At 65.6% G+C, this 12117-nt stretch overlaps 3 protein-coding genes across 3 annotated transcripts; 1 reads left to right on the top strand and 2 right to left on the bottom strand.

Moving 5' to 3' along the window:
* Positions 1-3613: 3613 nt before the first annotated feature.
* On the bottom strand, positions 3614-5391 carry EMIHUDRAFT_102508 (hypothetical protein; the record flags this gene model as incomplete). Its single annotated transcript, XM_005770193.1, has 7 exons — positions 3614-3733; positions 3803-3856; positions 4023-4089; positions 4119-4194; positions 4513-4570; positions 4642-4800; positions 4906-5391. 7 exons carry the CDS (start codon positions 5389-5391, stop codon positions 3614-3616), a joined length of 1020 nt encoding a protein of 339 aa, XP_005770250.1.
* A 292-nt stretch (positions 5392-5683) lies between these two features.
* Positions 5684-7325, top strand: EMIHUDRAFT_209805 (hypothetical protein; the record flags this gene model as incomplete). Its single annotated transcript, XM_005770192.1, has 6 exons — positions 5684-6175; positions 6375-6509; positions 6561-6608; positions 6738-6800; positions 6910-7056; positions 7113-7325. The coding sequence occupies 6 exons, from the start codon at positions 5684-5686 to the stop codon at positions 7323-7325; spliced, it is 1098 nt and encodes a 365-aa protein (XP_005770249.1).
* A 525-nt stretch (positions 7326-7850) lies between these two features.
* EMIHUDRAFT_436308 (hypothetical protein) lies at positions 7851-10331 on the bottom strand. Its single transcript, XM_005770191.1, has 4 exons — positions 9798-10331; positions 9089-9431; positions 8632-8968; positions 7851-8521 (listed from the first exon to the last, which is right to left on the bottom strand). Exons 1-4 carry the CDS (start codon positions 10260-10262, stop codon positions 8242-8244), a joined length of 1425 nt encoding a protein of 474 aa, XP_005770248.1. The 5' UTR covers positions 10263-10331; the 3' UTR covers positions 7851-8241.
* Positions 10332-12117: the final 1786 nt, after the last annotated feature.

The following is a 12117-nucleotide window of genomic DNA, read 5'->3' as shown; positions in this document are numbered from 1 at the left end:
AGCGCTCACGCGGTCCCGGGCTCGGTCCTCCCACATTCTCTAAATGATGAGTCTCGCTCTCCCTTACACAATAAGGGGCCTCTGCGAAAAATGAAAAGCGGAGTACCTCAGTGGGAGCGAACTCTGACGGAGAGGGAGGTTCCCCTTGTTTGTTTGCCCAATTCGGTGGTTCACGATCACACGTCGGGCTTTGCATGCAGTGAACAAAGTCTTCTCCGCTGACACCCAGTTTGTTTCCACTCAGTGGAAAGAACCTGAATTGTAACGAGCCGTGTTGTATGAGTATGTGTGTATATCCCGCGCGCAGTCCGCAGAGGCCAGAGCTCTCGCCAATCGCGCTCGCGTCGATGTGGTGGGAGAGAATAGAAAAGAAAGGAGAATGCATTCGTGTGCGACCGTGTGTCACATGTCAGAAGTCTGTGTGTGAGGCAAGCGTGTCAGCGCGTCAATCAATCAAGCGGCAACACGCAAATGGGCCCGTCCGTCACGCACGCACGCACATTTGGACGGAAGCGAGCTGAGAGCACGGGGCTCTATTCGGTGCAGCGACCGTCACCATCTGCCTTCTCATCAGCTACTATTCGACCCTCTACTTTCCCATGATGTTTGAGACGGGTCGTATCGTGGTGGACGCTTTGATGGAGCCAATGGCAAAGTGGTCGTGTTCGACTCAGGGCCGTGCGCCGAATGTCCTTCCGATAATGTTCGTCGGTCAATCGATTGGTGTCCTTGTTGCTATCGTCCCCATCTTCGTCCTTTTCTTTCCCGCAGTCTGGTACAAATCGTGGCTGGAATCGTGCCCGAAGAGCCTCTCGTACGGTGACAAGGTGAAGATGTGTCTGGCCATTGCATCCACGACGTGCATCCTTTCGGCTCTTCCGGCGGCCCCAGTCTACAGGGGCGGGGCGTGGGGGAGTCGCCTTGATAAGCCACCGGTTGGCTGGATGCAATTCGGGCTGATGCGTGAGCTCGATCTTGCTGCGTGAGCAGCAGTGTGGCTGGATCGTGGCGTGCTGGCGTGTGTGTGATGTGCACGGCTTTTTTTGCTTTACTGCCAATAAGTTTCCCTGCGCCGCGCTGCGCCCAAGCCGAGAAAGTTGGTGTGCACAGGTTGATCGGCCGTCGTCGGACTCTCATTAGAGAACCAAAACACACAAAACACGTCCGTCGACAGAACACACGAAACTCCGTCGAGCACAAGATCAACCCTCGCTCACCCTTCTCGTACTCCGCCAACCCTCATCCTCACACACCCGTCAACCCTTGCTCATGCTCTCGGGTCCTGAGGCGTGAGGGAGGCGGGAGGGTGTTGTGTAGAGGATGTAGAATGTAGAGCGCTGTAGAGCTGTAGAGTAGAGCTGGAGAGCGCTGTAGAGCTCTACAGCGCTCCAGAGCGCTCTACATCTCTACAGCTCTACAGACAGCGCTCTACACTCTACATTCTCTACACCCTCCCTCAGCTCGGGTCTCGCGCACGCTCTCGCCTCTCCGCTTGCAGTTGCACCTTTTTGCGCTTTGGAACCGCGTGGAAGAACCGTCGAGAACACCGGCCTAAACATATAGCCTAATTGAGGGCCCATTTGCGTTTGATTGCTTGCAGGGTTTGCACCGAATATCTGTTGCATCTGATCTAACCACTGTTGGAACCAAAATGTCGTCCGATTAAACATGTGCCAAAATTCCGTCGACCCGGTTTGTGCTCTTGAGTCTTGTGGTACAGCGCTGGTAGATGATCTCTCGGAGAAGAGTCGGAGGGACCTTGGCGCCGGGGTCACGAGGAACTTACAAATCGTGGCCGGGGCGGGCCCTGCGACGGGAGCGGTGCAGAGGTGACACCAGCTGAATGATGAGGCTACTAGTATAGCGCGCATAATCAAGAGAGAGGAACACATCGAATGGCTGAGGAAGCTCTTCGCTGGGTGGAAGGATGCCCGGCCAGCCTTGAGGGAGTCGCGGAGGAGGAGGGATAACGGAGGCGAAGCAGGGGCGGGCCAACAGCCAGTGGGTGAGTGGGACGAACGAGGGCCGCGAGGGCGGCTCAAGCGGGAGGCGAGGGAGCAGAGAACGCAGGGCAGACGACGGGGGAGAGTTGGAGCAGACGCGCAGGGCGAGACGAGGGAGCCAGGGAGCAGGACTTTGCGGAGATCAGCAGGAGGATGTACGAAGAGATTAGGAGCAACAGAGCTCCAAGTGCTCCAAGCAGGGACCCGCGAGGCGCGAGGGACCATGTGGAAGACGGCTAGAGTGCTAGTCCCCACATTTGTCCCAGGACGACCCCCCCGGCTAGTCGCGCGCTCGCGCCGACCATACACCCCGAGGCGTTACGGGCCCCGACACCCCCCACAAAAAGAACCCTGCAAAACCAGACCGCATTGGTACGCATGGGCGCGGGGGACTTGCTCCTTTTTAACCATCTCCTAGAAGTTGTGATGTGCACAGACTCGCGCTTGCTTTTTTTCGCTCCGATCCTGCGGATCTTCATAGTCGAGACCGGAGGCGGGAGGGCTACGAAGCTCGAAGCCTTCACACTCCATCTCAAGCGGCTGCGGCGTGCGGGGCTGTGTGTCAGTCTGTTTTTCTTTCTTTATTTCACGATGAGAAACCAGGGAGGGGCGAGGTTGCGTTAGTTTGTCACTCGCCATGCGCGTCCTTGGCTGACCCTCCAAAACTCCCTCCCCGCCGTTCGCGGCTCGGCTTGCGTATGCGGCTGGGAGCTTCGAGGACATGCAGGCGTCCCGCCCCCTCCGGCCACCCCCCCGGCTCCCAAGCGCGCGGCCGCGACGCGCTGCGCACCCTCTTCCGCGCTGCGCGCGCTCTCGGCATGGCCGTCGTCCGCCGAGATCACCTCCTCTTCGCGCCGCAGGTGCACAACCAAGGGCTGGCCACCTCCGTATCCATCATGATGAAGCCAATGGGCCAAAATCGGACTCCGCTCCCCTCCCAGGTGGCCGGAGGGTACACCTCGGGTCGGCGTGCTGGGGGGGGCGCCAGTGCGCAAGCCCACTTTCCGGGCGATCCCGAGGGGGAGGAGGCCGGGCGATTGGCAGCAACTCACTGTTAGTGTCCCGGGCCGCTGCGGCACCGTTTATACGGCCCCTCGTGATGTCTTTCCGATTTGCATTGTGAGTCGTCCTCTGGCCAGCCGAGGGGCGCAGAACGGCATGTGTACTGGTGCTGGGTGCGGGTGCGGAACGGGCTTTTTTTAACTCGCAACCAAGCATACTATACAAGGACACCCTCAGGGGGGACACTCGGCGCATGTGCGTCACGTCAGGGTGGAGTGGCGGTGGCCGAGCGTCGTCTCCCGATTGACACGCAGCGCGTGGAGTCGAGGGGTGAAGCGCGTCGCGCTGCGACACTCGATAGCCGGCGGGATAGCCGTGGGGCGCGGCCGACTTTGAAGTCCTCGAAGATCCGGTGCGCATTCGTCCTCTGAGACCCACGCGTACAGGAAAGGGGCGAGAACGCGGCCATTCTCCATTGACAATCTAATAAGGCAACCTTGAGCTAGCCCGTTCCACACAGTGTTATTTCTGCGGGCGGTTTATGTAGAAGAAATCAATTACGCGGGCTAAGCCGCTAGCCCGCGGTGCCGGTGGCGATCGCGTCCCTTTCAGCCAAAATCGCAGCGCGCGCTCTCCCTCGCCTCGTGCGCCGCGAGGGCGGCGGCGCCCATCGGCGGCGTGGTTGGCTGCGAGATGCCGCGCGACCAGCTCGGCTCGCGCCCAAACACCTGGCGAGCGGAGTGGAGTCCGTCACGGCGAGGAGCGGCGCGACAAGTGGCTGGCTCGCTCCCAACCACCTCGGCGTGCATGGCCGGCGCCGCGAGGGCGACGGCGGCGTCCTCCGGCGGCACCTGCCGCAGGGGCGGGAAGGCGGCGGTGCGAGGCGGGACTGGAGGAGGGAGAGGCGGTGTCCGAGGCGGGGTGGAGAGGGAGGCGTGCCGCGGGCGAGGGGCGAGGAGAGAAGGTGGGCAGATGGGCGGAGGAACGCGCCTCGCTCCCCTCCGCCTCTCCGAGCACGCTGCGCCGGAAGGCGGGGTCCGCCCGACGGGCGAGCAACGCCGCCATCTCTGCGTACGCCTCGCGCCTATTCGCGGCATCCTGGCGTGACGAGACCTATCCACAGCAGCGCCCCTCTCCGCACTCCTCTCTCGCCGGTAAGCCCACGCCTCGCCCTTCGGCCAGAGCACACCTGCGCGGACACCGCGACCCACGTCAGCCCTCTCCCCACCGCCGCCGCCCACGGCGCCTCGCCCTCTGCGCCGTGCTCATCCCGCACCACTCTCCTCTGCCACTGCACCACTCTCCTCTGCCACTGCACCACTCTCCTCTGCCACTGCACCACTCTCCTCTGCCACTGCACCACTCTCCTCTGCCACTGCACCACTCTCCTCTGCCACTGCACCACTCTCCTCTGCCACTGCACCACTCTCCTCTGCCACTGCACCACTGTCCTCTGCCCCTGCACTACTCTCCTCTGCCCCTGCACCACTCTCCTCTGCCACTGCACCACTCTCCTCTGCCACTGCACTACTCTGCCGCGCGCCGTCGCCGACCGGACGGCCGACCTGCTCGGAGGAGGGGACGTGTCGGGGACGTGTCGGGGACGTGTCGGGGGCGTGTGTCGAGGGCGGCCGACCTGCTTGGAGGAGGCACCTTCCACTTGCTCGAGCCAGTCCGCCAGCGAGAGGGTGAGAAAGTCGAGCCATTCTGAGTGACGCGTCCCGCCCGACCGGAGGGGGAGGGGGAAGGCGCCGAGCTCGGGCCGGGCGCGAAAGGCGAACTCGACGCCATCGGCCTGCCGGGCGAGCGACTTATCGTGGGAGGCGGAGGCGCGTTTTGACGGGCGTGGCTTTAGAGGTGGGTAGGAGGTGTCTCCGAGGTGTCTTGAAAGTGGCGACACCGGCCAGTCGCCCTCGGCCGCGGCAAAGACGGTCGCATCCACGGTGGCGCGGTCCACCATGCAAAAGATCCACGCGAGCCGCTCCGCCTTGGCGCCGATCAGGCCGGCGATCTCGCCGCGGTGCGATAAGGGCAGCGCGTAGCCCTGGAAGCCCTCGGTGCCATAAATGGAGTGGAAGAGCGCGGCGTTTGTGAGTCGCTCCGCCGCGCCCCAGGAGCGGAGGACGGACTGCACGCCGACGAGGTGCCTGTCAAAGTCCTCCTCCCCGTTGTGCGCGAGCGCCGCCGGCACATGCTCGCGCATTGCCGCGTGGAGCGTTGCGTCGGCGTCGGCCCAGGAGGAGCGCTGCTCCTGCGTCGCGTTAAGGAGGTTGCGGTACGGCTCGACAGCGTACGCCGGCTCGGTCGAGAGTCGCCGCTGACACAGGCGGGCAGCAGCCAGCGGCAGGGAGCGAGGCGACCGTCGTGCGAGCACAAACGCTGCCATGCTTGCTGCGAACCTGGCGAGGTACTCCCACGCCTCTTTTAGTCTGGCCGAGTCAACCTGAGAGGCGAGCGGCGTTCAGCTGTCCCCACAGGCCGGGCTGGATAGGTGGATAGAGATTGTTTGGTGGATAGTGCCAGGATAAGGTCGGCCTTTTTCTTTTTTTGTCTCCCACAAGATATCCCGGCAGCAACACTGTAGAGGAAATCGAAAGCAGGGCCGTATATATGTGGTTTTCTTTCTGGGCGGGGCTACCAGGTATCCCAGCCAGCACGCCGGCGGGATCTTGTCACACATGCACATGCACATGCGGGTGGTTCTCCAACGTCTCTTCTCGCCTCGCGCCATCGCGATTGCCATGTGCAGTGCCGCCGCGCGCTTCGATGCGCCGGCCGTCCTCGCGCAGGCCGCCGATGACCGGTCGGCTCCTGCCGCCGAGGTAATCCGCGCGCTCAAGGAGATTGAGTGCGCTCCGCCGCCTGCCGCCACGGCGGAGGACCTGTCCGGACGGTGGGAGCTCGTCTTTTCGACGGCGGCGGCAAAGCTGCCGCTCATCGACGGCTACATGCCCAACCGCGAGGTGCTCGAGTGGGACCTGGCGGCGCGGAGGCTCAAGCTCGAGATCGAGACGCTGCCGCTGCTGCCAAAGGTTCGTGTGGTGGGCGAAGAGCTCACCTTTGACGCGGCGTCGCAGACCCTGACGTACTCCGTGAAGCAGAAGCCGCCCTCCCAGTGGCGCGTCCTTCATGTCGACCGCGCCAATGGGCTGCTCGCGGCGCGCTCCTCGGTGACTGGTCTCAACCTCATCCGCAAGCTGCGCGGCGGCGCCATGAGGCCCACAGCCACCCTCGCCGCCGCCGCCCTCTCCGCCGCCGCCTCCGCCGCCACCGCCTTGCGCGCGCGCCGTGCCGTCGCCACCGCCGCAGCGCCGCCCCTGCTGGGGCAAGACTTGTGCGAGGAGTTCGCGCTGTGCGCTCCAAGACGAGGGCTCGCGCCGCTGCGGAGAGCGCCTCTTCACGCGCCTGCCCGTGAGTAGGTACGCGCCGCCGGCCAGCCTCGCGCCGCTGCAGCGCGGCAAGGAGCCAATCCCTCTGGGCGTGCTCAAGGCGGCGAGGGTGGAGGTGTGATCGCGACCGTGAACAGCGCCTCTTCACAGCGCCGCCTGTGAACAGGCGCGCGGCGAGGTGCACCGCGACGGCGACTGGCACCGCTCAGTGCACGTGTGGCTGATCGACGCCGCCGGCCGGCTGCTGCTGCAGCGGCGCGGCTCCGGGCTCCGAGGACACTGACCCTTCCTTGACAGCGCCTCTCAACGGCCTCGGACCGCGAATAGGCGCTCTGCCTTCAAGGACACCCACCCCAACCTGCTCGACGTATCGTGCGCAGGCCACATCACCGGAGCGGACGGCGTCGTCGACACGGCGGCGCGCCCGCCCGCGGTTGGCCGTGGAACGGTGCCGGCCTCTTCCACCCTCACCTCTTGGAGCACGGGCTGCTGCTCAACAGGTGCGCGAGCTGCAGGAGGAGATTGGCGTCTCGCTGCCCGAGGCGGACCTCGAGGCCGCTTGGGTCTGCACGCTGCCCGCCTCAGCCGAGGGTGCGACGGCACAGCACGGCCGCTTTCTCTGCCGCGAGTACCAGGCGTGCTCTTCTCCGTGGCTCTTCTCCGTGGCCGGAGCTCTGTGCGCCGCGGAGCCGCCTCACGCCTCCAGCTGTTTGGATAGGAGATCTTCCTCGTGCGCTGCTCCGCAGGCTTTGACGCCGCCGCCCTCGCCCTCGACCAGGGCGGCCAGGGCGAGGTTGCCGGCGTGGAGTGGCGCGATGCGAGCGAGGTGGCGGCGGCGTGGGCCTCTGGAGATGCGGGCTTCGTGCCGCGCACGGCCGTATACGGCGCCATTCTCTCCGAGGCCATCGCAGGGCTGGACGGGTCTGACTAGGGGCCTGAGGTGATCGGGAGGATTCGAGGTCGTGAGGGCGCAGCGTGAGCAGATAGGTTTAGGCATAGTCAGTACAGTCAGAGCAGAGTGGACCACGGGGCCATGAGCAAGAGACTGCAAGAGCGCAAGCGACCACGCTCTCCACGCACCACGGACCACGCGCGTCCACACGCCACCGCGCACCGGGCGCATGGCGCACCACCACACCTGCACCCCACCCACACCGCGCAGCCAGAGGACCCGCACGCGCCGCACGGCCTCTCTCTCCCTCTCCGCGGTCTCGGGTCTCGCGCGGCTCTCCGCTCTCCCCATTGCCATTCTCCGCTCACGATGCGAGAGAGCAGAGTCCAGAGAGACGTACAAGCGTCGTAACTCGTATAAGACGTATAACACCTACAGCGTACACGCGGGCTACACGTCGACAGGCCGGACAGCGGACTCGATCTCTCCCCTCTCCGTGGAGGACAGCCGGCCGCGTGTCCGCGCCACCGCGGTGTCGATGTACGGATTCCAGGGGGAGTGTCAGATTTCAGATGAATGTAAACATTGTATCACGTGAGTGTAACAATACCCAAGACTCTCCACATCTCCTCCTATAGAATATGTGCTACTACGGACAGAAAGCTCGCACAGTGTCGCTGCCACTGCACGATCGCGAAAGCAAGAAGCGCCGACAGCACCGGCTGTCGGCGCTCACGAGGACCAGACACAGTTCAGAGCCGCGCCGTGGCGCAATCCACGCCTCGCGTAGATGAAGCCCAGCCATCCCATTGTTTTTGGATTTTCTCTGTGCATGTTGTGCTGCAAGGCGGTCTCCTGCTCGCGGCCACGATCTCGCGGCCACGATCTCCTGCTCGTCGGCCGCCTCCCGCCTCCCTCGCTGGCGGGCACACCTCAGCAGGCGCTCGGCGAGCGCTCAGCGGCCGTAGCCGTTGGCGTAGCCTGCGGGGCGACCCGCGTGCTGTGGCGGGCCGCCGCGGCTCACGGGCAGGGAAAGCGCGCCTTGCGGCCCCCTCGGGTTTGTTGGGTCGTACGGCTCCCGTCCGCGCTTGACTCCTCCTCCGCCGTGGTAGCCGGCCCCAGCGTAGCCGGGGGCGAAGGAGGGTGGGCCGTGGGACGGGTGTCCGTACTGCTGCTGCGATGGCTGGCCATACTGCGGCGCAGCATGGCCATACTGCTGGTAGTGGCCCCCGTACCTACGTCGCGAGGAGAGGGCCGTGAGGGTGTGGATGCCGCTTGGGACGCGTCTTCTCGAGACTGGCTGGAGCGAGACGAGAGGGCGTATTCAGCATCTAGGAGCCCGTGCTGTTGCTGCGAGGGCGCGTGCTGGGGGCGCTGGTGAGCGCCGGCCCAGTGGGTTGTCGCCCCTTGGGGCTGCTGCTGCGTGGCGGCGGCGGGCGGCACATTCTGTGCGGCCTGCTGGCGCCGTTTCTTGGCCGTGAACTCGTGACAGGCCGGGTACTTTGGTAGGTCTTCAGGCTTCGTCGGCAGGGGGGGTGTCCAAAAGTAGTCGTGGTCGAGCGCCTCCTTGGCGGTGATGCGCCTGGACGGGTCCATCGCGAGGAGCTTGCGGAGCAAATCCTTGCCCATCGGCTCGAGCGCGGCGAACTTGTCGTCAAAGCGCGACATGTAGTGCCGGCCGCCTGCGCGCGCAAGGGGGTGGGGGGGATGGGTCAGAGGCGGGAGGGGGAGGCGGTTGGGATTTTGGTCGGGGGGGGGGGGGGGGAGCGAGGGGCGTGGTGGGTGTGGTGACGCGCGCGCACCGTTCTGCTTGGTCATCATGTCGAAGTAGGCGAGCTTGGAGACGCCGGGCCACGACTGCTCCGTCGGCGTGCCGAGCAGCTTGAAGACGAGGTCGAGCTGCTCGAACTCGTTGCGGCCGGGCAGGATGGGCTTGCGGAGGAGAAGCTCGGCGAGGATGCAGCCAGCGGACCAGAGGTCGATGGCGGGACCGTAGTGCGTCTCACCGAGCAGCAGCTCGGGCGGCCGGTACCACAGCGTGATGACGCGGTTGGTGTACGCCTTTGATTGGTCGTCAAAGGGGCGCGCGAGCCCAAAGTCGGCGAGCTTGAGCTGTCCCGACTCGTTTATGAGAAGGTTCGAGCCCTGCAGCCGGTGCCAGAGGGCAGCGGTTGCGAGAGACCGCGGCCGAGGGTGAGGGAATGGGATAGGGGGGAGGCGTGGCGCGGGAACGGGAGGGGGCCCAGAGGGAGCCGGCCCGAGCAGCCAACCCCTCGCAGCCGCCAGCGTCCTGCGGCCTCACCTGCCTCTGGCGCCTGAAGCTCGCCCCCACTGCGGCGGTCGGCCGCGGCACCCCCCCCCCCCCCTCCCCCCCGCGCCGGCCGTGCCCGCGCGCTGCCACCCGGTCCGCAAGAGAGGCGCCCCTCTCCGCGTGTGGGGTCCTTGGGAGGACCCTGGGAGGCCCCGTTGGGGGCGGCGGCGGCGGCGGCGGCGGCACGGGGCGGCCCGCGCCTTGATGTCTCGGTGGAGGACGTGATTCTTGTGGCAGTAGCAGATGCCCTCGAGGAGCTGCTTCATGTAGCACTTGATCTGCCCCGGCGAGAAGCGGTGCCCCGAGTCGGACAGCCCGGTCAGGTCGTGGTCGCAGTACTCCATCACCATGTAGATGGAGCCCTTGCCGTGGTTGTAGTCTGACGCGTCGGAGGTCACGATCTCGTGCAGGCGGACGATGTTCTTGTGGTTGAGCACCTTGAGGATCTTGATCTCGCGGATGGCCGTGATCGGGAAGCCCTCCTTCTCGTTGTCCATCCGCACCCGCTTGAGCGCCACAATCTCACCCGACTCGCGCGAGCGCGCCTTGTACACCTGGCCGTACGTCCCCTCCCCAACCTGCTCCACCTTTTCGTACAGCTTGATGCTGCGCGAGGCCCCTGAGGGCCCACCCTCCGTCACTGCCCCCTTGCCGTCGCCGACCATGCGCAGGGTTGGCGTCGGAGGGGGCAGCGGCGGGGAGGAGCAAGGCCCCTCGTGGGGCGCGAGCGCCTGCGCGCAGGGCGGCAGCGGCGTTGCTCAGCGCGCGGTTCCGGGAAGGGAGGAGGCGTTCCGGCTCGGGGAGCACCGCGCGCGCGGTGGCGCACGCGTGGGGGTGCACCACACGGCCCGAGGGTGGGGCAGCAATACGCTGCGTCTGGGACGCGGCGCGGAAGCGGGCGCGCGCGCTGCCCCGGAGCGGCGCGCGCGCCCCTTCCTGCGCGCGCGCGTGGGCAGGCGCTCCGAGCACCGCGAGCGAGCCCCATCTCGGCGTGTGCGGCCCCACCCCCCTTTGTTTGCGGCGCGCCGCGTGCACACTCAGGGGCGCTGGCGGGCGGCGCGAGGGGAGGCACCTTCTCCACTTGACAAAAGAAAACTCGGCGAGCTCCCGCCATAAAGGTAAGGACTGTGGAGAAGTAGGTTCGCTCATAATGTCCAGCCACGCAGACAGGGCACAGGGACGGCGGCGCGTGCTCGCCGAACGAGGAGACGGAGACGGAAGGGGTGGGGAGAGTGAGTGTGTGAGTATTCTTGATACGAAACCACGACGACACACACACACCAGTCGACTCGCATCGGTTGCCTCCATGAACGGCGGAGCTATTCTCCACACACCACACCTGGCTCCAACGTGGACACGCCCATAGCTGGGGACACTAGTCACTACTAGGTCACGCATGGCTTCAGAAGTTTTATCTCTGGGCCCCGAAAGGCTCGACCGAAAGGCATCTCTAGCAGCGTCGTTACGCATGCCCCCTCCCCTCCTGGGCGCATGCGCGCCTCACATCTCGCCAGAGCATAAGCCCTTGGTGTGCGACGAGACGAGTTTTTCGCCATCGCCGCGAGCAGCAAGCCGCCCGCCGCAAAACAGCCGGAGGCATCGCCGCAACGCTGGCTGCGCCGCGGTCCCGCACCCGTCGACGACGCTCCCCCCGCGGAAGACCGCGCGTAGCGACGCCTTGTCGATCGAGATGAGCGCGCTCGAAGCTCGCCCACCTACTGCCCCTGAGAGTTGGTTACTGAGTGGGATCAGCTCCCCCCCTTGGGTTCGAAGCCGCCACAACCTCACACCCAACATCACAGGCGGGATCAGAAGGAGACTCCGCACCGGACACCCGGGCACAGACCCCCTACCCGTCGGATCGCACAGAGGGCCCCCTCGGAGCAGCCCACACACAATCACGCATCGGCAGATTGAGTGCCTGAGTCAGGCAGACAGCACAGACAAGGAGAGGAGAGAGAGGAGAGAGAGAGAGAGGAGAGAGAGAGAGAGAGGAGAGAGGAGAGGGTGAGGGTTTGTGCACACGTGAGGAGTGGGGACCGAGGCGTCCTCGCCCTCCTCGCCCTCCTCGCCCTCCTCGACCTCCTCGACCTCCTCGCCCTCCCCGCCTCTCTCCGCCCAGTTCCGGACTTGGCGGATGCGCTTGGCCGCACGACTGGCGTCGAGCGCCTCGCGCTCGACGCGCCGCCGCTTGCTCACCTGCTCGTGCAGCTGCTGCTTGGCAGCTGCGAGCTCGGCGCGAGCTCGGCGACGGGGCCCGCGCCGTGTTGCATAGAGCGACGTCTTGACGGCGACGGCGGCCGAGAGGCCGGCAGCAGCGGCCACCACGAGGCGGGACGGAGGCGGAGAGCGCCAGTTCTTTTCAGAGGGCCAGGAAGCCGTCGGGCGAGTGGGCGATGGTGGCGGCGCGCTCGACCATCTGGTCCGTCGTGTAGCGCGGCGAGCCGCTCGGCCGGCAGGTGAGAGACGAGGATCGTCGAGGCGACGACAAAGATGGCACCTCGGGCGCCGTCTTCTGTG

This window comes from Emiliania huxleyi (genome assembly GCF_000372725.1).
Source record: "Emiliania huxleyi CCMP1516 unplaced genomic scaffold EMIHUscaffold_40, whole genome shotgun sequence".
Lineage (NCBI taxonomy): Eukaryota > Haptophyta > Isochrysidales > Noelaerhabdaceae > Emiliania > Emiliania huxleyi.
The sequence above is the reverse complement of the archived record's forward strand: the minus strand, read 5'-3'. Positions and strand labels throughout refer to the sequence as shown.

Bases quoted from the DNA above. Each gene is read 5' to 3' on its own strand.
- EMIHUDRAFT_436308 (XM_005770191.1), bottom strand. From the start codon at position 10,262: ATGGTCGGCGACGGCAAGGGGGCAGTGACGGAGGGTGGGCCCTCAGGG. The intron at 8,969-9,088 runs GTGCGCGCGCGT...TTGCGCGCGCAG, and splicing joins CATGATGACCAAGCAGAACG to GCGGCCGGCACTACATGTCG. The intron at 8,522-8,631 runs GCACGGGCTCCT...CTCGCGACGTAG, and splicing joins CACGCGCCCTCGCAGCAACA to GTACGGGGGCCACTACCAGC.